This window comes from Neopelma chrysocephalum, unplaced genomic scaffold (assembly GCF_003984885.1).
Source record: "Neopelma chrysocephalum unplaced genomic scaffold, ASM398488v2 Primary Assembly neopelma1_198, whole genome shotgun sequence".
Lineage (NCBI taxonomy): Eukaryota > Metazoa > Chordata > Aves > Passeriformes > Pipridae > Neopelma > Neopelma chrysocephalum.
The window spans coordinates 356557-380145 of NW_020897860.1; the positions used below are offsets into that span (position 1 = coordinate 356557).

The window sequence follows — 23589 nt, forward strand, 5'->3', positions numbered from 1 at the left end:
GTTGTGTTTTGGAGCAGCTGAGCTGGGGATGGGGATTTGCTGCTCTGTGTTCCTGATAAGAGGGAAGAGCAATGCCAGGATGCAAGGCTGAGCTTATAATCAATGACTTAGGTGGCCTTAGGCTGGAATTTGGGGTTTAGAGTGGTTTTGGCTTGGAGTCTGTTGGAACTGGGCTCAACAGCTCCCCTGGTGAAGGATGGGAGTTATCTTGGGCTCCAGGGAGGGGATGGCAGAGGAGTCTGGGCAGCCCTGAGTCTCTCCAGACGCTGCTGTTCTGCATTTGGAAGTGCCAGGAAAGAGCCAAAGAAACTCTCTGGCTTTGCAGTTGAATTTCAAACCAGAGGTCTGTCAACTAACCAGGGGCAGGGGCTCAATAAAGCAGGAAAAGCCTCTGGACTGAGCTGATGGGTTCAGGAGGAGAGGTGGAAACAGAGCAGAGACTGTATGGCTGGGAAGGGGCATCTTGTTTTAGGCTTTTCAGTCTTCAAAAAACTTTTCTGTGGTTTTTTTCATGCACAGAACATCCCAAGGGTGGTGAAAACGTTGCCTGGTGATGTTCCAAGGGTTGGAGCCAGGCTGGGAGAGCTGGGGGGGTTCACCTGAAGAAAAGAAGGCTCCAGGGAGACCTGAGAGCCCCTTCCAGGGCCTAAAGGGGCTCCAGGAGAGCTGGAGAGGGACTTGGGACAAGGGATGGAGGGACAGGACACAGGGAATGGCTTCCCACTGCAAGAGGGCAGGGCTAGATGGGATATTGGGAAGGAATCCTTCCCTGTGAGGGTGGGAAGGGGCTGGAATGGAATTCCCAGAGAAGCTGTGGCTGCCCCTGGATCCCTGAAAGTGTCCAAGGCCAGGTTGGAGCAATCTGATCTAGTGGAAGGTGTCCCTGCCCATGGCAGGGGGTGGAATGGGATGGGCTGTGAGGTCCCTTCCAACCCAAACCATTCCATGTTTGTCACATGAGTGGACATGGACCAAACATCCCATATTGGGATGGCCAAGATCCTAAATGTGAAAAGATCCTTTTCCCTGTTCCTGCCTCCCCCAGCAAATCACTTGGCACTTGGAGGGGAGAAAGGAAGACCAGGTTTGGGTGTTGTACCCATTGACACACAACATTTTGGTTTTCTTACATTGATCACCAGCTCTTGGACGATCCCCTGACACATTCCCATCATCCTGGTCAGGCTCCACTGGGATCATCAACACTATTTACAACAGGTGGGAATTTTTCCCACTTTATTTCAAGAGATACAAGATGCCCAAGAAGCATTTCAGGTTGTAAACTGTCTGTTTGAATTGAATCTCCCCTCGCTCCCTGGGGTTATCCCACATCTCAAGCTGAGCCTTGACTATGAGAAGACACTTGTCATTGCTTTGCCCATCTCATGATCATCTCAAAGATTATCCCTGGGGCATAAAACACAGAGGCCAAAAGGGCAGTGTGGTTATAAATATCTAAATATACACATATAGAGAGAGATTCATGGTTTTTTCCATAAATTCTGACTTCTGGAGGCTCAAAACCCGACACAAACTCTCCTGTGAGGACTTTGAGCCAATCTCCCCTTGCTTTATTCACCTTTCTGGACCACATGGAGATATTTGGTGTCATTAAATTGTGAATTTGGGTTGGCAGCTGGAAATAAATCAGATTTTGGCTCTGGTTTGGTAGCACCTTCTCAGGTATTGGCTCCTATGGAGTGGGTGGGAAAGGTTTCCTTGTCCATCCCTGGAGTTAAACCCTTGGAATCTTCAATTGCCGCCCCTGGGACTGGTGGAGTTCTGGAAAACCAACCCCCCAGGCAGGTTCCTGCCATTCCCCTTCTCCAGGATCCTGGATTCTGGGAGGCAGAGACACGGGAATGTGTCTTAAGGCGACAAGAATTAAGAATTTAAGGAGGAAAAGTGTATTCCAGGGTGTGTCTGGAGCACATTGTGGTTGGGAAGAGGGTGGAAGAGCTCTTCCTCTAAGGGCACTTGGCAGGATTTGGGGTAAAAATGATCATTCCTGTCAATCCCCTTTTGTTGGTCCTGGATTTGCCCATTCATTGAATTTCTGCTGGAGTAATTCCTTAAATATGTGGGTGTTTATGTCCAAGAGCCATCGGGGCTGGGATTTATCCAGGACTGGCTCTTCCAACAGCCAGTTTGGAGCCTGAGGAGTTGAAAAGCCCCAGAATTCATTCCTTTTTTACTCCCAGAGATCTCTGGCTGCTCAGCAGGGTCTGATGTTCAGCTGCTTGAAAATAACCTTTCCTTGCCCTATGTGTGTCTCCACTGTTCATCTCTCATTCCTTCAGTGAATCCATTTAGGAGCCTGATTTCTACACCAGAAATTAGGGATTGGACCATCAACCAGATTGCCCCCAAACTTGTGGGTTTGTCCCCAACAAGCCACATTTGTCCACATCTCATTTTATTTGCTTTTTTCCCCCCTCTGAGGGTGTGTTTATCCATTTGATGACCAAAGGAGCCCTTGAGCAGCCCCAGGGAAAATTATCCATCTGAGCAGGACTAAAATATTCCATATATCCATGCACACATCATAAACTTCATGTTTTCTGCAACAGAAAAAAGAAATTCCCTGATTAAATGAAATCCAGAAGGTGGAAGTAAATAATTTCACCCTCCTCTGAATAAAAAGAGTCTGGAAAAATCTTCATCTCCCTTCAAACCTTATTTTTCTGATGAAATCCATTTCCAGGGTGTGAAAAACATTTCATTGTGGTCTCTCCTTTTCCAGACCTCCACAGGATTCCAGGATCTGTCCAAGGAGCGTCACCTTGGGCTTTCTAGGAAGTCACAGTGATTGTTTTTGGCACATGTGGTTGATGAAGAGCAACCAAAGCCTGGCTTAGGTCAGGAATCCTTTGGGAGAGCCCTGTTGGATGAGCTGTGGATGGAGACACAGCAGGAGACCATCCACGTGGGTGCTGGAGAAGAGCCAAGACCATGTGGAAAATCCTGGATCTGACTGAAGCTCCAAATGGATGATGATTCCCAGTGGATGTCCAGGCTCCCGATGTCGAAAACAACATTTTTCCTGGATTTTGGAACTAAATATCCCCCCGGATATCCAACTGGGAGTGACAGGCAGAACGAAATTAAAGGTGGGAAGGGGGAAAGTGCAGGACAGGCTCATTTTCCAGAGGCATGGGATGCACTGGGAGATCCTTGCTGAGAGCACGGGAAGCTCCTGCCAAGTTGTAATCACAGTTTTGGAAGACAAGCCAGCTCTGTCCCATTCCTGCACCTTCTCCACACAGGCCATGATGGAACACATGGAACTCATCCAAAGCTTTCCCTCCTGGGCTCGCCCGGGGACGGCGATGGGAGATGACAAAACACCACAGGAAACACCAGCACATCACAAACCAGGGCCATGGGGGGAGCCCTGGAGCGTCCCAGCGAGGGCAGGGGGGTGGTGGCACCTCAGGAGCGGCCGATGGAGCCGGGGAGCTCCTCAGGTGAGGGTGTTGGAGTAGAAGCTGAGGCTCTCGGAGACGGTTTTGGAGTCGCTGCGGGAGGAGCCGTTGGAGGTCACGTCTATGGAGAGACGCTTGGCCTTGGAGGGCTCCTCCAGCTCCTCCTCCGCCATCCCCACGGCCAGGGACACCGTGGTCTCCATCCTGCTGGCCTTGTAGACGCTGCTCTGGGTCTGCAGGTACCGGGCTGACTTCAGCTCCAGCCCCTCGTACTCGCCCGCGCTGACCAGGGGGCACCACCGGAACGCGTGTTTGAAGCCCACGCGGAACCTGGGGGGGAAAGCAGGGGTGAGGAGGGGCCTGGGGAGGGCAAAGGGGCCTCGCTGGGAGTGGGGAGACAGAGCTGAGAACTGCTGAACACGACTAGAAATGCTGCTTTTAGCTAAAGGGGGGAAATCCACTGATAAATCCCCATTTCAGAGAATCGCGGGATGTGCTGAGTTGGAAGGACACACAAGGATCGTCAACCCAAATCCTGGCCCTGCACAGGACCATTCCCAAGAGTCACATCCTGTCCCTGAGAGCGTTGCCTAAATGCTCCTTGAGCTCTGGCAGCCTTGGGGTCATGGCCAAACCCTGGGGAGCCTGGGCAGTGCCCAACCACCCTCTGGGGAAGAATTTTTCCTGAGATCCAACGTAAATCTGCCCTGGAACAACTCCAGGCCAGTCCCTGGTCCCCCCAGAGCAGAGCTCAGGGCCTGCCCCTCCTCTGCCCCTCACAAGGAAGTTTAGTCAGGACTGTTTTGATACCTCAAATCCCACAAGGCCTTTAGGAAAGACTTTAGGTGAGGGTTGTACCATTCCAGCATCTGCTGGAAGCAGCTCCTAGTGGAGGACGGGGCAGAATCATCCCAAAAAAGCCTCCATCCATCCATCCATCCATCCCTCCCTCCCTCCCCTTCTCCATCAGACCCCTCTGTATCTCCCACTCCTCCTGTCCCTGTCCCAGCAAAGGCGTCCCTGGAAACCTGTCAGGGTTGACAACAGGTCTGTCAGAAGGAAGTAAGAAGATGGAAGACAGGAATTACAAAAACGTATTCCTGGACTTTCTGCAGCTCACTGTGACTTGGCTCCAGCCAGGTCATCATGACCAAGCAGATGCTGCATCACCAGGACTTTGCTATTTGACAGCCAATCCTGAAGTTTGTGTATATAGGAGCACCAACTGTAGGTTAACACGTATGTTGTGTGAGGAGAATAAATGTCTGTAACCTGTTGCAATAAAGGTCCTCCTCCTCCTCCTCCATCCTTCCATCCTGTCCCTGCTTTGGAAGAAGATGATTCTGTGTCGCTTTGTCTCGACTCAACAGCGACAGAAACCCACCTGTCGTTGAGGCAGCAGTAGATGATGGGGTTGTACATGGTGGAGCTCATGGCCAGCCACATGATGGCCAGGTAGACCTGCTGGATGAACTTCTGGAAGTACCACTCGGGGTGGAAGTACTGCAGGGTGAAGTAGATGTGGTAGGGCAGCCAGCAGAGCGCGAAGGTGCACACCACGATGATCATCATCTTCACCACCTGGGCCAGGGACAGAGGAAGGGAGACAGGGCCACCCATCAGTCATTCCACCCTGTCTCTTTTGGCCCTAGAGACGTTTCCAGCTGGGGAAATCTTGGTTAAACCACCCACTTCTGTGGAGGGCACACATCTGGAGGACACTGTGTTTCATCTTCAACAAGTCTGCTCTGAGCTGGGGTGGCCTCATCTCAGTTCTGGGGGCAGTTTTGAGGCACCACAATATAAAAATGATATTAAAGCCATTGGAGAGTGTCCAAAGGAGGCCACGAGGATGGAGAAGGGTCTGGAGGGGCCTTATGAGGAGCAGCTGAGGGCACTTGGTGTGTTCAGCTGGAGGAGACTGAGGGGAGACCTCACTGCAGTTCCAATGCCTGGGCAGGGGCAGAGGAGGGGCAGGGACTGAGCTCTGCTCTGGGGGACCAGGGACAGCACCCAGGGAATGGCTGGAGCTGTGTCAGGGCAGGCTCAGGTTGGATCCCAGGACAAGGTTCTTCCCCCAGAGGGTTGTTGGGCACTGCCCAGGCTCCCCAGGGTTTGATCACAGGCCCAAGGCTGCCAGAGCTCATGGAGGGTTTGGACAACACTCTCGGGGACAGGGTGGGATTTTGGGGTGTCTGTGCAGGGCCAGAAGTTGGATCCATGATCCTTGGGGGTCCCTTCACTGAGCATATTCCAAGTCCTGACCTGTTCCCACCCCTGATGAAGGATTTAGGGCTGGGATTAGCTGGGATTGGACGTGAGTTCTGGTTGGAGCTCCTCACCTTCCGCTTGGCCGAGACCTGCTCGTGGTAGCGGTCGGAGGAGTCCCCGGGGATCTCGCTGGCCCAGAGGGTGAGTCCCACCACGGTGTAGGCACAGCCTATGACCAGGAGGGGCAGGAAGTAGATCAGGATGGTCATGCAGAAGTGGTACCTACCAAAAAAAGTGGTCCTTGAGATGGTCCTTCACCTGCTCAGTCCTTGTCTTGCACACTGAGATCAAAGGCAAAGTGTGGCCCTTGGGCAAAGAGGATTTGGCACAATTCCTGTAGATCTTGGGCTGGGAAGGACTCCCTGCTCCCACCTCAGACTGGGAAAGTCTCCCTGCTTTTCCCCAGGCTGGGAAGAGCTCCCTCCTTTGAGCTCAGGCTGGGAAGGACTCCCTGCTCTCACTGCAGGCTGGGAAGGACTCCCTACTTTATCCCAGACTGGAAAGGACTTGCTGCTCTCATCCCAGCATTGGAAGGACTCCCTACTTTATCCCAGACTGGGAAGGACTCCCTGCTTTATCCCAGCCTAGGAAGGGCTCCCTCCTTGTACTTCAGGCTGGGAAGGGCTCCCTGCTTTGCCCCAGGCTGTAAAGGGCTTCTTCCTTTCACCCCAGCCTGGGAAGGACTCCCTATTTTCATCCCAGCATTGGGAAGGACTCCCTGCTTTCATCCCAGCATTGGGAAGGACTCCCTGCTTTCATCCCAGGCTGAGAAGGACTCCTTAATTTATCCCAGGTTGGGAAGGATTTCCTACTTTATTTTAGACTGGAAAGGACTCCTTGCTTTATCCCGGGCTGGAAAGGCCTTCCTACTTTCAACCCAGACTGGGAAGGTTCCCTACTTTCATCCCAGTCCTCTCCAGTCCTCTCCTGCCAGCCCCTGGCACCCTCCTGGAATGGGATGTGCTGCTTCCCAAGGGAAGGATGCTGCAGCTGAGAGGAGTTTTTTACACCCCAAATTATCCCAGAGATGGATGTGGCCTCTTCTTCCACCTTTCAGCTGGAAATCCTGCCAGCAAATGTGTGTTTTGGGCATTTGAAAGATGGGAATATTAAGCTGAAGAAATGAAGGCTTTCCCTGCAGGATAGAATGCAGCTCACCTAAATCCTGGTCCACCAGGGGTTAAGCCAGGCTCAGGTGGCACTGAGAATAACCCCAGTTCCCCAGAAAACCCAAACTCTTGTCAGGGAGGTTTATTAAAACTTTTCAGTGAATTCAGCAGCTGGGCCAGTTCTCCAGCTGGGAGAACTCTCCAGGAAAGGGCAGGATCCTTGAGTGTGTTTATAACATGGATAAATAAATCCAAACCCCAACAAGAGACTCTGGATTAAACTCACCACAGGCTGGGGGCTGTTCTGTTGGGGGTTGGTGGAGCTGTGGCAGGTTCACTGGGAATTCAGCGGGAATTCAGTGAGGATTTAGGTTAAATAAAGGGGGTTAAACAGGAATAAAATCATGCTGGTTTTCCCAAACAGGACAAGGGTGGACACTTTGACCTTGCAGGTTCCTTCCCACCACCAGAGCTTGCAGAAACCTCTCTGTCCTGTGGGAAGTCAAGTCCTAGTGGGACAGAAACAGGGCTGGCACCAGCTTGGAAATTGTCCCAAATACTGTCAGCTCAGAGGGAATTTCATTCATAAGCTTTAGGGTCTTTACTTTGATTTTTGGGGCTGGAATGGAAGGTGCTGCATCTTTTGGAGGCCGTTCAGGCCCTGGACCACCCTGAGCTCTTGTCCTCCCTATATTTGATTGAATAATATCCCCAAAGTTAAAATGAATGGATCAGGCTCCTGCCTGGTGCAATTCCCACAGGGAATGGGGCTGGCCACGCCATCTCCTCCTTGTTTTGTACCTGCAATCTCATTTGGCCTTCTCCTCCCCCAGCCCTAATCACATTTGGGATGGATTTTGTGGGGCTGTTTTCCATTTTGCTAATTAAAGAGGCGTCTCTGTGGCTCCACGAGGAGGGTTTTGTTGCAGTTCCCATGTAAGGCAGGATCTTAGAGCAGCTGCAAACAGCTCCAAGTTCTGCAGAAATTCCTCCTCAGAGGAGCTGGGAGACAACAAAAGCAAGACAGACCCTTTTTCCAGAGCTGCCTGGGCACGGCCAGGGATCCCAAAGAGCCCTTGGAGACTTTTTTCTGTGGAAAACCAGCCTCCCTGTGGAACTACTTGAGTGTTGTTCTGCCTGCAAGGATTGCAGGATCAGAGCACTCTGATACAAACCTGGCATTTGTGATTTAAGGGATTTAAGATCTTGTGTGGGATGGAGAAGCCTGGAGGAGTTTTGGGATGCCAGAGGATGGAGCTGCCTCGCAAAGCCCAGCTCTGTTGCCATGTAAAGGATATCCCTGTGGGCTCTGATCTTCCACAGAAACAGCGACTGGGGGGGAATTTCCCTTCCCTTAACAAGCAGAAGTGGCAGCTGCTAAGATTGGAATAGACCAGCCATCCATTTGGGAACAAAAGAGAGAGAGGGGATCGATGGCACAATCGAACCCGCTGCAATTGTCAGCTCCTGCTGCAGACGCTCCTTGGGCTGAGGTTCCCCCCCCCAACGAGGACATTTTCCCAGTGAAAAATCCCATCCCAGCCTCTGACACCCTCTGCATCCTGAGGATGGACTTTCCAGGCTCCATTCCCCGAGAGTGAGGAGAAATCTCTGATTTTCTCCTTCAGAAGCTGAAAAAATGATGTCATTTTTCATCACGGCGTCACAAGCAAAGCAGCTGCCACTGCTGCCTTCCCAAAATAACCTTTCCAAGGCCATGGAGCAGGAGAGGAGGGCTCACAGTGCTCCAAACACCTGTCCCTGCAGTTATTTTGGGGCAGGAAAATCCCTTCTCAAGCTCTGGGGCTTTGCACAGGAAGGTCCGGAGGTTCGATGCTGCCGGAGCTGCAAGTTCCTTCCAATCCTCAAATTCTTGGGAGTTTGGCTGCTTCCAAGCTTCTGCTGAGCAGCTGCTTCCCCAGCTTTCCTGGGAGCATGGGATGCTCTGGCTTGGAGGCATTTTTTCCTTGGATTAACCCTCTGGAAAAGCAACAGCCCCAGTGAAATGATCAGACCCTGAGCTGTCTCAGTTCCTGTTTCATTTTGGGGGGCTCAGCCCCATCCTGGGGGGTGTTTCTTTGCACTGATTGGACTGTCAAGGAATAAAGGTTGGAAAAGCCCTCTGGAGCTCAGCTGGGCCAGGCCCAGCCTCACCTGCCTCACAATGCAAATAAATAAGAACATAAAGAGACAATGCAAATAAATAAGGATATAAATTACACCAACCAGCAATTTGTGAGCTGCTGATGGACAAACTCATCCCATTTGTGTCACAGAGAGGCTTTGCCAGGCTCAGCTTGGCTTTCAACACTTCCCCATGTGTCTGTGAGTCCCTGCTTGGGCTCCAGCAGAATTTCCCAGCCCTAATTCCCCTCTCCACAGGGCTGGAGATCACAAATGCCTTTTTTCTCCCCTCCCTCCTCTTTTTTCTCCCCTACTTTCTCTTCTTCCCTCCACACATGGCATTTAACTCCCCCTGGGCTTCAAAGACCAAAGCAGGGCTGCTGGACCCTTTGGAAAGGCAAGGATTAATTAGGATTAATTAGGCAGCACTTCAATGGGAAGGAAGGACCCCTGCAGAGCCCTCCTGGCCCAGCCTTTGCCTCCCAGCCTGGCTGAGGCCACAGAGCCCCTTTCTGTAGCTTGGTTTAAGTTGCTGAGTGAAGTACAGGGTGTTTGGACTCGAGACATCCCAAACCAGGGTTATTTCTGTTATTGCCTGGCCAAGAGACTCCTGGGAAAACCATATTTCCCTCTGGCAGGAATAACTCTCACCCCAGGAAGCCTTTAGAGCTGTAAAAACCAGAGCTGTGCCTGTGTTTATGGACCAGCCCCTGGAGCAACACAGACCCCGCTCCCAGAGCCAAAATATTGAATCCTTGCAGTTGTACAGGAGTTTCCTGGAAGAGTGGATGGACATCCAGGAAGAGCAGGGAGTGTGGGACAGTGTTTGGACCAGGAAAAAAGAGCACTAAACTCAGCTTAACTGAGCGTTAAACTCATCCTAATTAACCTTAATGTGCTCTTCCCAAACCTTCCCAAGCCTTCCCTTCCTTTCCCTTCCCAAACCTTCCCTTCCCAAACCTTCCCAAACCTTCCCTTCCCAAACCTTCCCAAACCTTCCCTTCCCAAACCTTCCCAAAACTTCCCAAACCTTCCCAAAACTTCCCAAACCTTCCCAAAACTTCCCTTCCCAAACCTTCCCAAACCTTCCCTTCCCAAACCTTCCTTTCCCTTCCCAAACCTTCCCTTCCCAAACCTTCCCAAATCTTCCCAACCCTTCCCTTCCCTTCCCTCCCCTTCCCAAACCTTCCCTTCCCTTCCCTCCCCAAATCTTCCCAAACCTTCCCTTCCCAAACCTTCCCTTCCCTCCTTCTTTCCTCCCTTTCCCTCTTTCCTTCCTTCCCTTCCTTCCTTCCCTCCTTTTTTCCTCCTTTATTTCCCCCCCCTCAGGAACAGCCCCACTCACGTTTTTCCATACACGTGTGTCCCGGGCTCAGGCCACTCCACCAGACACACCAGTCGTCCTGGCAGCTCTGCCATCATGGAATAATATCCCTGGGGGAAGGCCAGCAGGAATGCCAGGAGCCAGATGACCCCGATGACCACCTTGGTGGCCGAGGCCGAGAGCCGAGGGCGCAGAGGGTGGATGATGGCCATGTACCTGCACGGGGGGAAAAGGGGCAATCAGGGCTGGAAAAGGGGGAATCAGGGCTGGAAAAGGGGGAATCAGAGCTGGAAAAGGGGGAATCAGGGCTGGAAAAACCCAATATTGCAGATTTTGGGGCTGCTTTGGGCCATTCCTGTGTGTGGCTTGTACTTTGACAGCCCCTAAATACGCCCTGGAAGCCCCTCATGCAACACAATGATCCCATTATGGAGGATTCCCAGTTTTACCCTGGAGATTTAATTCCTGACTGAGGCAATAACTGACTTTTAGCTGAGAAACAGCTTCACTGACACAATAAAGGCCAATTTATCCAGAACCCACCATCTGGCAGCGACAGCTTTGGTCATTCTCCCCCAACACAAAATCCTGGCTCTGTGGTGGATCCCAGTGCAGGGTGGGAAATAGGGAAATCAAGGCTGGAAAAGGGGAAATCAAGGCTGAAAAAGGGGAAATCAAAGCTGGAAAACCCCAATATTGTTGCTTTTGGGGCTGGTTTAGGTTGTCCTTGTGTGTGGGTCCTACTTTGACAGCCCCTAAATTCATCCTGGGAGCCCCTCATGCCATGAAACCCAACCAAGATAATCCCGTTGTGGAGGATTCCCAGTGTTTTACCCTGGAGATTTGAATCCTGATTGGAACAATAATGGACTTTTAGCTGAAAAACAGCTTCAGTGACACAACCAATTTGTCAAGAACCCACCATCTGGCAGCAACAGCTTTGGTCGTTTTCCCCATGCACAAAATCCTGTAGATCCCAGCGCCAAGAATTCCAGAAGGAAAGCCAAAAATAAAAGCTCTGGAGCAGCGTGGGATGAGGGATCTGAGATGCCACCAGGCTCGGAGGCTCTTCCCTGGGACCATCAGTCATCCAGGGTGAGCAAAGCTCCCGTGGTGCTGTGGCAGATTGAATTTATCCCTCTGCAAATCCGGTTTTTCAGGAGCCAGGAGCACTGGGAAAATGAAGTGAGAACGTGGCAGATTTTTTATTCCCTCCCTGCTCCACGTCAAGCTTTGGGAAGAGGAGGAATGTTGCATCACTCCACGTGTGTCACTGCAGCCTCTGCTCCTCCTTCATCCCTTCTCCTGCCTCAGAATGACGGGATTTGCCTTTTAATTTTTCTGTAAATACTCCCCGTGTTGTATTTTTTGGGTGGCAAAGACTTAGGGATTAATATGTGAATTATATAAATAGGAGGTGATGCCCTCAGCTCTTTCTCTGTCCCAAAACTTATCACCCTAATCCAGGTGGAAATCCAGCTGATTCACATGGTAGTTATTCCTCAAAAACCTGTTTGGTGCTGGAAACTGGATGGAAAAAGCCAAAGATCTCCCAGGTTCTGCCTCCACATTTCTCATTTCCCCTTGTTGGACTGGGATCAAATTCCCAGGAGGATTCGTCTCCTTCCTCTTCCTCATCCTTCCAGTGTCTGGTGTTGGCTGAGCCCCCCCAGTCAGTGGGTTTTGATGGGGTTTGGGGGGGTTTTCTCACGGGGTTCAGAGCAGGGAACCCAAGAAGGTACCAAAAAACCCGAGTTTGCTGCTCAGACTCAACCCAATGGTTCAACTCAAGCAAGAAAACAAAGGAAAACAAGGATTTTCCACAAGAATTGTGTGTTTTCTGTTGAAATCCTTCCTTGGAGAAACACCTCAGGCTGAGCCCTCCAGAAGGCAAAGCCAGGGCTTGAGTGCAACCAGCCAGGAAAGCTCCAACACTTCCAACCTTGGTCCTGCCAGGGATTTTTTAGCACTTTTCTAACAAATTTAAATCACTTTGCAGCTGGAGGAGCCCTTGTGGTTGATAAAACCCCCCAAAAATTGCTGTGAGGGTGAAATAAACCCAAAAGCATCACCTGGAGACCTTCCTAACCAGCTCCAACTCTGTCTCATGGTGGAAGGGAGATGGAAAAACTCCTCCAACCTTGCTGGCATTGCAAGGACAGGGTCAGGGAGGCAGGAGGGAGCAAATTAGGGGTGTTTGGGGGGGAAATCAGCCCCAAATCCTATTTTTCGGAAGCAATTCTCAATCCATCAGTGCTGAGCTTGGAAATATTCCCTTTGAGATGCTCTGGGTTTAATCCATCAGGATTAAAAACGAGAATAACAACAGTTCTCCCAGACAGGGAATTCAAAAGGGTGATGGAAAGGCTGCTTGGAAGAGTTGGAATTACAGCCTGTAAAAATCCTGGAGATCGATGGAAATGGACAAACATCCTGAAAATAATTAGGTTATTATTTCATATTACAATATTAGATAATTATGTAATAATTGTATCACTAAAGAAGATTGTCCCAACATTTCAATAACCACTTTTTCCCTTTTTTTTCTTTTTGTTTTTCACCTCTCCTTGAAAAGAACTTTTGATGTAAAATCAAACCACGGAAAGGGAGGGAATGTGGTTTTGTGGCCACCACAGCTCAGATGAGTTGCCATCCTGCTTATTTGGGGGTGGAAAAGCATCAATTAATGGAGAAAACCACCTTTTTTTTTTGCTTCTCTCAGCTCTGGGTCCATCAAATAACTCCCATTTCCTTGCAGACCAGTTGGACTGTCCATGTTTTTCTATGCATTTAACCAGATGTCTTGGAATTTTGGGGTTTTGAGGGGTTTTTTTGAGGAGTTTTCAGAGAGGTTTTGGCCAATCCTTTGTTGCCTCCAGGACACAGGTCCCAAAAAGCCACTTTGCTTTCCTGCAGTTCCACTCAGTTTTGAGCCAAAGCCTCCCCAAAGCATTTCCAGGGCAGGTTTTTGGGATAACCCAAAACAAATCCTTCCTCCCACTCAATCCTCTGCTTGGGTACCTCCAGCTCATCTCCCTCCACGTGGCTTCATCTCCCAGGTGAGGCTGAAGAAGCTGCTGCAGTCAAAGCTCCATCAATCAACTTCTTGGCAGGGAAGAAATCATGTCAATCGTGATTTGCCTTCCAGCAGAAAAGCTCCTTCCCAATCTATTTATTCTCTATTAATACCAACAGGATGGCATTGAAATGGAAATCAGGATGAAGCTGCAGAGCCCTGCTGTGTCTGCAAGGCTCTGGTGGGTGTTGACCCCCAGGCAGGGTTTTGAGGGGCACAAAAAACACGGATTTCACAGAATTTCATGGAATATTCTGAGCTGGGAGGGACCCACAAGGAGCATCAAGTCCAACTCGTAAACGAGTGGATCAAACCCACAACCTTGGTGTTCCCAGCACCAGCTCTGACCAACTGGCTCATCTCAGGGTCATTTTGCAGCTCATGTGCTGGGAGGTCACTGCCTTCCTTGGTTGGGCCACTCTGGTGAAAAGGGGGGGTCCCAAAAATGAGGATAATGAGTTTTTTATCGCATATTCCTCCTCACAAAGTGCCTCAGTGTCCCTTGCTCTGCCCCTCTCCCCAAGGCGCTGAGTCCCATCAGAGAGATTTCAGAGAATCATGGAATCATGGAGTGGGAAGGGATCCACAGGGACCATGGAGTCCAACTCATCCTGCACAGGACACCCCAAAAACCCCACCCTGATGTCCCTGAATTATCCAAATTTTGTCCAAATTGAATTGTCCAAATTGGGACCACGACCAAACCCCCCTGTTCCAGTGCCCCACCACCCTCTAAGCTTTTTCCTTTGCCATCCAAGAGGATGGTTTTCCCACCCACAAATAAATCAAGTGTTGCTGGGGATGGTTGTTCATGGGACATGAGGAAGAGGAGCAGGTGACCATCCTGCCCTTGCTGCTGTGACAGGTGACAAAGCAGCTGGAGCCTCCATGTCCTGAGTTATCACAGGGAATTGGGTCTTTGCTGAGGATTTAGGGCAGATTTCATGTGTTAGGGAAAGTTTTGTTCCCTGTGCAGGAAGTTCACAGCATAACACCAGGAATGGGGTTGTTTGTTGCAGAGGAGTTTGGGTTGGGAGGATTTTATAGAATGATAGAGTGGTTTGGGCTGGAAGGGACTTTAAAGATCTTCCAGTTCCAACAGATTAACCAGTCCCAAGAGATCAACCAGTTTCACCAGATTAAGCAGTTCCAAGAGATCATCCAGTTCCAACAGATCATCCAGTTCCAACACATTAACCAGTCCCAACTGAATTTAATGCCTTTTGTTCCTCAAAACCAAACCATGTGCTCTTGCTCTTGCTCTCAGGTGGCAGCACCACATTCAGGTGCAAACCAGCATTCCCAGTTCCCCCAGGAGAGCCCTGATGCCCCAATTTCCACCCATCTGCCTTTTCTTGCACCTTCTCAACATTCTAACCCCGCCACGGTTCATGGCCTTGGCACTAAACCCCACAATTAAACCACCCCACAAGAGCCAGAGGCTCTTCCCTGATGTTGGTGATGCCATTTGCTGGTGCTTCAATATTTCCTTTTGTTTTGGGGGGGTTGCCATGGTGACACAGGAGCAGTTGGGGCAGATGTTGTACCAGAGTCGCTCCGAGCGCCTCAGTGATTAAATAGATCTTGCACTGGAGGCCGGGGATCCATCTATTAATGTCAGCTGGAAATCTGGGGCCTGCCTGGAGAACTCCCATTACACAATTGTTTTCACCCTGATGGAGATGAGATTAATATAATAGCACAAATTTATGGAGCTTCTTCATCCCAGAGCTTCCTTATCTGCTTCATTAATAAGGACACTGCAGACAAGGGATGAGTAACCAAGAGGCCGCAGGGTTTGGGCTGGGCTTTGTTGAGACGTGATTTCCCAGCCTGAGCAAAGAGGGTTTAGGGCAGGGTCAGTCCTGGGGGTGTCTGTGACCAAGGCAGAGCAGATGCCCCACACTGGAGCGGGTCAATCCCTCCAGCACAGCTCTGGGTCACAGAATCATGGAATATCCTGAGCTGGGAGGGACCAACAAGGATCATGGAGTCCAACCCTCAGCCCTGCACAGGCCCAGCCCCCAGAGGATCATCCAAACTCTCCTGGAGCTCTGGCAGCCTTGGGGCTGTGCCCACTGCCCTGGGGAGCCTGGGCAGTGCCCAACCACCCTCTGGGGGAAGAATCTTATCCTGGGATCCAACCTAAACCTGACACAGCTCCAGCCATTCCCTGGGTGCTGTCCCTGGTCCCCCCAGAGCAGAGCTCAGTCCCTGCCCCTCCTCTGCCCCTGCCCAGGCATTGGAACTGCAGTGAGGTCTCCCCTCAGTCTCCTCTGCTCCAGCTGAACACACCAAGTGCCCTCAGTTGCTCCTCATAAGGCCCCTCCAGGCCCTTCCCCATCCTTGTGGCCTCCTTTGGACACTCTCCAATTGCTTCATGTATTTCGTGTCCCCCCAAACTGCCCCAATACTGAGGTGAGGCCGCCCCAGCCCAGAGCAGAGTGGGACAATCTCCTTCCTCTGCCAGCTGACAACACTATTCCTGATGCTTCCCAGGAAAACCCACCTCTCTTTCCACAAGGATTGTGCCATGACACCAAAATCTCTTCCCTAAGCAGGTCTGTGTGACAAAGCTTGGCCTTGTCGTGCTGCCCCCAAACCCCCCAGGGGGCTCAAGGCTGAAGGTGCCTCGAGCAGCTGCTTCCTCCTATTATTGGGCAGGAACTGCCCAAACCAGGACACAAACAGGGCTCTCCCACCCCAATGTTGCCCAAAGCTCCATCAAGCTGCAGGTTTCTCACTGGCTTTTACTAAGGTGGTGAAACAGCCCTTTGAGATCTCTGTGGTTGTTTCCTTCAAGCACAGCCCAAAAGGACGGGTGGCTTGGGCTGGTGGGTTGGGTTTGGGAGCAGAGGGGGGGAACAGGGGTGGCTGCTGGTACCCCTGACACCTGAAGCACTCAGTGCAGGGGTGGTTCCCAGTGGGCCATGGAGAAATTTAGATTCCAATGGGATGAGGTTCCCCAAGGCCAAGGGCCGGGTCCTGCACTTTGGCCACAACAACCCCCGGCAGCCCCACGGGCTGGGACAGAGTGGCTGGAGAGCAGCCAGGCAGGGAGGGAGCTGGGAGTGTGGATTGACAGGAGGCTGAACATGAGCCAGAGTGTGCCCAGGTGGCCAAGAGGCAAATGGATCCTGGCCTGGCTCAGGAACAGTGTGGCCAACAGGGCCAAGGAAGTGATTCTTCCCCTGGACTCAGCACTGGTGAGGCCACACCTGGAGTGCTGTGTCCAGTTCTGGGCCCTCAGCTCAGGAAGGACATTGAGGGGCTGGAGCAGGTCCAGAGAAGAGCAACGAGGCTGGGGAAGGGACTGGAGCACAAGTGCTGTGAGGAGAGGCTGAGGGAGCTGGGGCTGTTCAGCCTGGAGAAGAGGAGGCTCAGGGGAGACCTCCTCACTCTCTGCAACTCCCTGACAGGAGGGGGGAGCCAGGGGGGCGTTGGTCTCTTTTCCCAGGCAACCATCAGCAAGACAAGAGGGCTCAGGGTCTTCAGCTGTGCCAGGGGAGGTTTAGGTTGGATATTAGAAAGAATTTCTTTCCAGAGAGGGTGATCAGCCATTGGAATGGGCTGCCCAGGGAAGTGGTGGATTCTCCATCCCTGGAGGTTTTTAAGCTGAGACTGGATGTGGCATCAGTGCCATGGGCTGGGAACCACGGCGGGGTTGGACTTGATGATCTTGGAGGTCCCTTCCAACCCAGCTGATTCTGTGATTCTATGAAATTGATTAAAAAATGCATCAAATAAATCAAATCTCTCACCAGAGGCCCTACAGTGCCTTGAGCCAGTGCCCCGATCACAGACACCCATCCCTGGCAGTGCCCAAGGCCAGGTTGGATGGGGCTTGGAGCAACCTGGGCTAGTGGAAGGTGTCCCTGCCCATGGCAGGGGGTGGCACTGGATGGGCTTTAAGGTCCCTTCTAACCCAAACCATTCCATGATGTGGTTCTATGGCTAAACCCAAATTTTCCTGCATCTCTGAGCCAAAAGTGTTGCTAATTCCCCTCAGTTCCCCATTATCACCGTGGGAATTTCAATCCCACTCTTCATAGGAAAGGAGGGGAAAAATGTAATTTATTTTTCACTGAATTCCTGTCTGGTGGATAGTGGGGGGGAATAATTCCAGTTAATCCCCATTGGATTAGGGACCAGCCCTGAGGGGTGACTCCTTCTAAGACATTCCCTTCTCCATCTCCATCCTTCTGCTTCCCAACTCCAGCTGGGAAATCACTGCTCCAAGCCTGGTCCATTTTGGGAATCCAGCAGCTTCCTGGGGTTTTTGTGGCATTCATGATGCTTGATAAATTTTGGGAATACAGAAAGCAGCTTATTTTTCTGGCCCCAAATCCCACCCTCCTTTCACTTCCCCCTTGCTCCCAAATCTCCCACATTACCCCTCCCCCAGCAGAGCAGGATTCCACAGATCAAAGCCCTGCTCTGCAAACCCCAGAAGTCCTTTAAGTCAAGTTTAAAAACCCCATCCTGGTGCTAAATTAGGGTGTAAATGAGTAATTAACTGCTGTAATTTGTGCTCCCCGGAGGGTTTTTCTGCAGCAATCACCTCACAGGGACTGGGGTGGCTGAGCTGGAAAATTCCTGATATTCAGCTGGTTTGTCCAGCCTGAGATTTCAACTTCCAAGCAATAAATCATTTTCCAAGCTGCTTTTTCTGTTGGGCTTGGGGAGATATTAACAGGTCTTGGCTGCAGACTGGGAACTTTGGGAGCTGCAGTGATGAAGCTTTGCAGATTTGATGTTCCCTCTGCACCTTCTGCCAGCAAATTGAGGGATTTTAGGACACCTAATATAACTTAATAACCCATTTGGAAATTAAAAAGGAACATACATATATATATTTTTAAATATAGTATATATATAATAAATAAATGAGATCCCAGTTGGATTTTCCAACCCTCCTGGTTTGGCAACACTGGTGCTGGTGGAGCTCTTTTAACGAGCAAGTTATTTTAGGAGCTGCAGGAGGTTATTCCCACTATAGATCATTTTTACAGCTGCTTTCAAGCAGAGGATGCTTTGCAGAAAAAGGGGAATTGCTTTGTGTTAAATATCCCAAATTCTGCCCAGCTTGTGATTAATCCCAGGGCTCTTCCTTACCTTTGGGATCTGCTCGCTCTGGGTGGTTCTGGCTTTGCTCACTTTGAGTTTTGAGATAAGAAATTATATTTTTCCTTCATTCTACACCCTGGGCTGCATTCCTGGTCCTCCATCCTCATGGAAACTCCCTCCCCCAGTTTGTAGGTGGGTGGTGATGCCCAGAAATGAATCCAGGTGCAAAGGAGGGAAGGCCAGAGTTGGGTTTTTATTCTATGTGTGGCTGAAAATCAGCTTGGACTCACTGCAGGCACTGCTGAGCTTCTCTTTCCTGGAGTATGGGGAAAAAAAATGGATTTTCTGCTTGTTTTCCAAGTGAACTAATTCCCAGGGAGAGCTGGAGGCTGGACAGGGATATTTGATGTGCTCAAAAACAAATGATGTGGCAACTTTTAAAGTGCCAAAGGGAGCTGTTTGTCCCTCACTCCTCAGGATGCTGAGAAGCTGCATCAGGGCTTTTCCTGAGCACAGATTCTGCCAGCCTTGACTCCTCCATTTCCTGCAATTGTTGGAGTGTTCAGAGTAACTCCTTGGTTTTGTTTGTTTTCCAGGCTGGTTGTGCCCAGGCTGAAACAAGTCCTGGGGAAGGAAGGGATGGTTGAGTTTCAAGGAAAGCCTTTTTTTCTTGCACGAACCCACGGTGGGACCTGCAAAAAAATCCACTGGGAGAATGTGTTACCCAGAGAAGCTGTGGTTGCTCCATCCCTGCAAGTGTCCAAGGCCAGGTTGGAGCAACGTGGGATAGTGGAAGGTGTCCCTGCCCATGGCAGAGGGTGGCACTGGATGATGTCCAAGGTCCCTTCCCACCCAAACCATTCCATGTTCTTGCCCATCTCTGGCAGCTCCAGCTCCGTCCCAGCAGCAGCACTGGGGGTCTCAGACCCTCCTCAGCTCCAGCCCAGAGGCAGCTGAAAGACTTGGGATTAACCTGTCACTGGAATGGATTTAAATGCCAGGGAGTGGGGGGAGATGGGATTTTGGGAAGGGATTCTTCCCTGGGAGGGTGGGGAGGTCCTGGCACAGGTTGCCCAGAGAAGACCTGAGAGCCCCTTCCAGGGCCTGAAGGGGCTCCAAGAGCTGGAGAGGGACTTGGGACAAGGGATGGAGGGACAGGACACAGGGAATGGCTTCCCACTGCCAGAGGGCAGGGATAGATGGGATATTGGGAAAGAATCCTTCCTTGTGAGGGTGGTGAGTGTCTGGGATGGAATTCCCACAGAAGCTGTGGCTGACCCTGGATCCCTGGAAGCATCCAAGGCCAGGTTGGAGGAACCTGGTCTAGTGGAAGCTGTAGAAAGGGGGTAGAAAGGGATCTCTAAGTTCCTTCCAACCCAAACCATTCCAGGATTCTGGAATTCTATGAATTAAACCACTTCCCCATTTGCTCTCAACGAATCCATCGTGGCCGTGCCAAGTTTGTCCGAGGCAGTTTCGTGTCCTCTGGCAAAGACATTCTGGAAATCACTTGCAGGGAGCTGAAAGGGGGATGATTTAGGGGAGCAATCTGCAGACTGATGCTCCTCTGAGCCCTCACACTTCATACCCAGCCACTCTGCTGGAAACACTTGGGGAAATGAGGCACATTCCATTCTGCTTCCCTAATTTCTGATGAAAATCAGGACCCCAGTTTGATTTCAGACACATCCCAGCTGTGAACATTTCCCTGAGCCTACCTGGCTCCTCAGTCAGGTTCTTCCTCTGCTTGTTCCCAGCTTTTTGCTGCTTGCCAGGAGGAATTTTGCCCTTTTATGTGTCTGAAACAAGTTCCTGCTTTTCATACACAGGTCTCAGACACAGGAAAACAAGAAGTTTTCCAGGGCTTGGAGATATTGGTTTGTGCTGCTTGCTTGGATGGGCTTTGCTGCCTTTTTCCTCCCAAATTCCCACCTTGCTGAAAATTTGAGACCAAGAAATGCAGCAGGTTGCTCTGGGCACACTGAGGATGCAGCTCCTTTTGGGTCCTTCTTGATGGGAATCTGGGCTTTCAATCCCAGGCACGGGAAAACCAACCCTCTGCTCAGGGTTTGCAATGCAAGAAGAAAGCTGGGAATGCCAATTCCCCTAAAAAAAATCAGCCCCAGGCTCCCAGACCTGCCTTTTCTCCCTGTTTTACACACTCTCCTCCAGCTTCCCCCTGGCAGATTTGCTTTTCTGGTTGTTCCAGGGTGTGGATCAAAGGCTAAAAATTAAACTATTAAAATAAAAAATAATTTCTCTAATTCACTCAAACCTGAAAGGGGCTTTTCCAGCTGATCCCAAACACTCTCAGATGCTCCTGAAACAGAGCCAACACTGGGTAGGAACAATTCCTGCTGGTGTTGTGGCTTTTTTATTGATTATTCTCTAATTCTCCTCCCATCTCCTACAGGAGAGCTCGGCTACATCCAATTTATTTTCGAGAGAGGGTTTTGTAACCACTCCAGAGCAAAACAAAGCCTGTTTTTAAGGACATCATAGCATCATCCACGTCCAGCTCTGCTTCCCGAGCTGGCAGTCCTTGAGCTGTGGCAGCTCCATCACCCCTCGGAGGGAACATCAGGAATATCGGAGCCAGTTCAGCTCCGAGGCATCGGCTCCAAACGTGCTGGCACAAGGCAAGCCCCCCTCACCCCCCTCGCCTGGATCCACAGCCAAAATGTCTTTTATTCCTCGGGAAGAGGGACCAAAACGAGGCGCAGCAGAGCCGGGAATGTGCAGCAGAGCCGGGAATGTGCAGCATCGGAAAAATCGGTTGCACTTGTAACGCTGAAAATTCAATTCCCAAGGGAATTGAGAAGCTGTTTGAGAGCCGGGATTTGTCAGCAGTGCTGGTGTGAAATGCCATTAAATAGAGATTTCTCGGAGAGGGCGAGCTGTGAATTGGAGGCGCCGGGGCAAGGCTGGTCCGTGTCCCTCGAGGGCGGTGACAAAGGAGTGTCCCCGGGGCCACCGGCACCGGCTGAACTTTAGATCGTGGCACAACACGAGCTCTGCTGACAGATCCCAACCACAGCCCGAGCTCTGCCAGCAGATCCCAACCCTCGGGCACGACCAGGCAGGGAAAAACCGACTGAGCTACAGCCAAACCCCGAGAGAAATCCCTGGCACCTGCCTGTTCCCTTGACCCCCCTGACGACATCGAGGTGGGTTTCCTTGAGGACATCCCCCACCCCACCAAGTCAGGATGTATTTCCAGAGCCTGAGCTTCTCCCAAGGCTCCTTGGATGGTTCCCAACCCAGACCAAGAGCTACGAAACTGCAGCACAATGAGGCACCTCCAACACAATAATTTTCTGCCATGGGGTAATGGCATTTTGTGCTAAATGCTGAGTTTGCTCTTAACTGAGGGGGTGGAGAGGGGATGGACGGCTCTGCAGAGGGGGTGGGAGGGAGAAAGTGCTACAAATGCACCCCCAAGACACACCATCAACATGCACCAGCCTTTCCTGAGCTCCTTTTGCAGCACTGATAAAGGATTCCCAAAGCCAACCAGGGTGGGGAGGGGGATTATTTTTAGTGCTGTTTTACAAAAAAATTCTAGTTGCAGTATTCTCCTATGAGTGGACATCACACAGAGCCACATAGAATCACAAGATCACAGAATTAACCAGGTTGGAAAAGACCTCTGGGATCATCGAGTCCAACCCTTGATCCAACCCCACCTTGTCCCCCCCACCATGGCACTGATGCCACATCCAGGCTCTGCTTAAACACCTCCAGGGACGGGGACTCCACCCCCTCCCTGGGCAGCCCATTCCAAGGGCTGATCCCTCTCTCTGGGAAGAACTTCTTCCCCATGGCCAACCCAAACCTGCCCTGGGGCAGCTCCAGGCTGTGCCCTCTTGTCCCACTGCTGGTTCCTGGGAGCAGAGCCCGACCCCCCCCGGCTCCCCCCTCCTGTCAGGGAGTTGCAGAGAGTGAGAAGGTCTCCCCTGAGCCTCCTCCTCTCCAGGCTGAGCCCCCCCAGCTCCCTCAGCTGCTCCTCACAGCACTTGTGCTCCACACCCTTCCCCAGCCTCGTTGCCCTTCTCTGCCCCTGCTCCAGCCCCTCAACATCCTTCCCAACCTGAGGGCCCAGAGCTGGGCACAGCACTCGAGCTGTGGCCTCCCCAGTGCCCAGGGCAGGGGCACAATCCCTGCCCTGCTCCTGCTGCCACACTATTCCTGAGCCAGGCCAGGCTCCATTGGCCTCTTGCCCCCCTGGGCCCCCCTGGCTCATGTTCAGCTGCTGTCAGTCAGTCCCCCCAGGGCCCTTTCTGTGCCCCCACTCTGTCCCAGCCCGTGGGGCTGCTGAGGGTTGTTGTGGCCAAAGGGCAGGACCCGCCCTTGGCCTTGTTAAGCATCAAACCACACGTGGCCTCTGTGGGGGTGTGACCCTCCCCACTCACCTGTCCAGGGCGATGGCTGTCATGGAGTAGATGCTGGCGAAGACGGCAGCGATGGGGAAGAAGTTGTGGAAGCGGCAGTAGAAGGGCCCGTAGTACCACTCGTTGTGGATGGCGTAGGTGAAGTTCACCACGGTGTTGAAGGCGGCCATGGAGGCCTCGGCGAACGCCAGGTTCACCAGGAAGTAGTTGGTGACCGTCCTCATGCGCTTGTGGGCCAGGATGATCCACATCACCACCACGTTCCCCACCACGGCCACCACCACGATCAGGGCGTAGGCCACGGCCCACAGGGCCACCTGCCACGGGGGCTGCACAAACTGGTTGGACAGGGACTCGTTCAGGGAGCTGTTGGACAACCACTGCTGCTCCAGCTCCGCTTCCACGGGCAGAGCGTCATCCATGGTGTCCCCACAGAGCCAGAGCCAGCACACGGAGGTGTGGGCTGCAGATCCCTCCTGCTTTAGGGTACAGCAGAATTGGGGTGCAGATCCCTGCCAGCTTAGAGTGCAGGGATGCTTTGGGGTGCAGGGATGCTTTGGGGTGCAGGTCCCTCCCAGTTTAGGGCACAGCAAGATCAGGGCACACGGATGGTTTAGGGTGCAGATCCCTCCTGGTTTAGGGCACAGGGATGCTTTGGGGTTCAAGTCCCTCCTGGTTTAGGGTACAGCAGGATTGGGGTGCAGGTTCCTCCTGGTTTAGGGCACACAGATGTTTTGGGGTGCAGGTCCCTTCCAGCTTAGAGTGCACAGATTCTTTGGGGTGCAGGTCCCTCCTGGTTCAG

General features: G+C 51.7%; 1 protein-coding gene across 1 annotated transcript; it reads right to left on the reverse strand.

Moving 5' to 3' along the window:
• Positions 1-3237: 3237 nt before the first annotated feature.
• TACR1 (tachykinin receptor 1) lies at positions 3238-23589 on the reverse strand. Its single transcript, XM_027702845.1, has 5 exons — positions 22809-23589; positions 10275-10469; positions 5768-5918; positions 4810-5006; positions 3238-3755 (listed from the first exon to the last, which is right to left on the reverse strand). The coding sequence occupies exons 1-5, from the start codon at positions 23207-23209 to the stop codon at positions 3464-3466; spliced, it is 1236 nt and encodes a 411-aa protein (XP_027558646.1). The 5' UTR covers positions 23210-23589; the 3' UTR covers positions 3238-3463.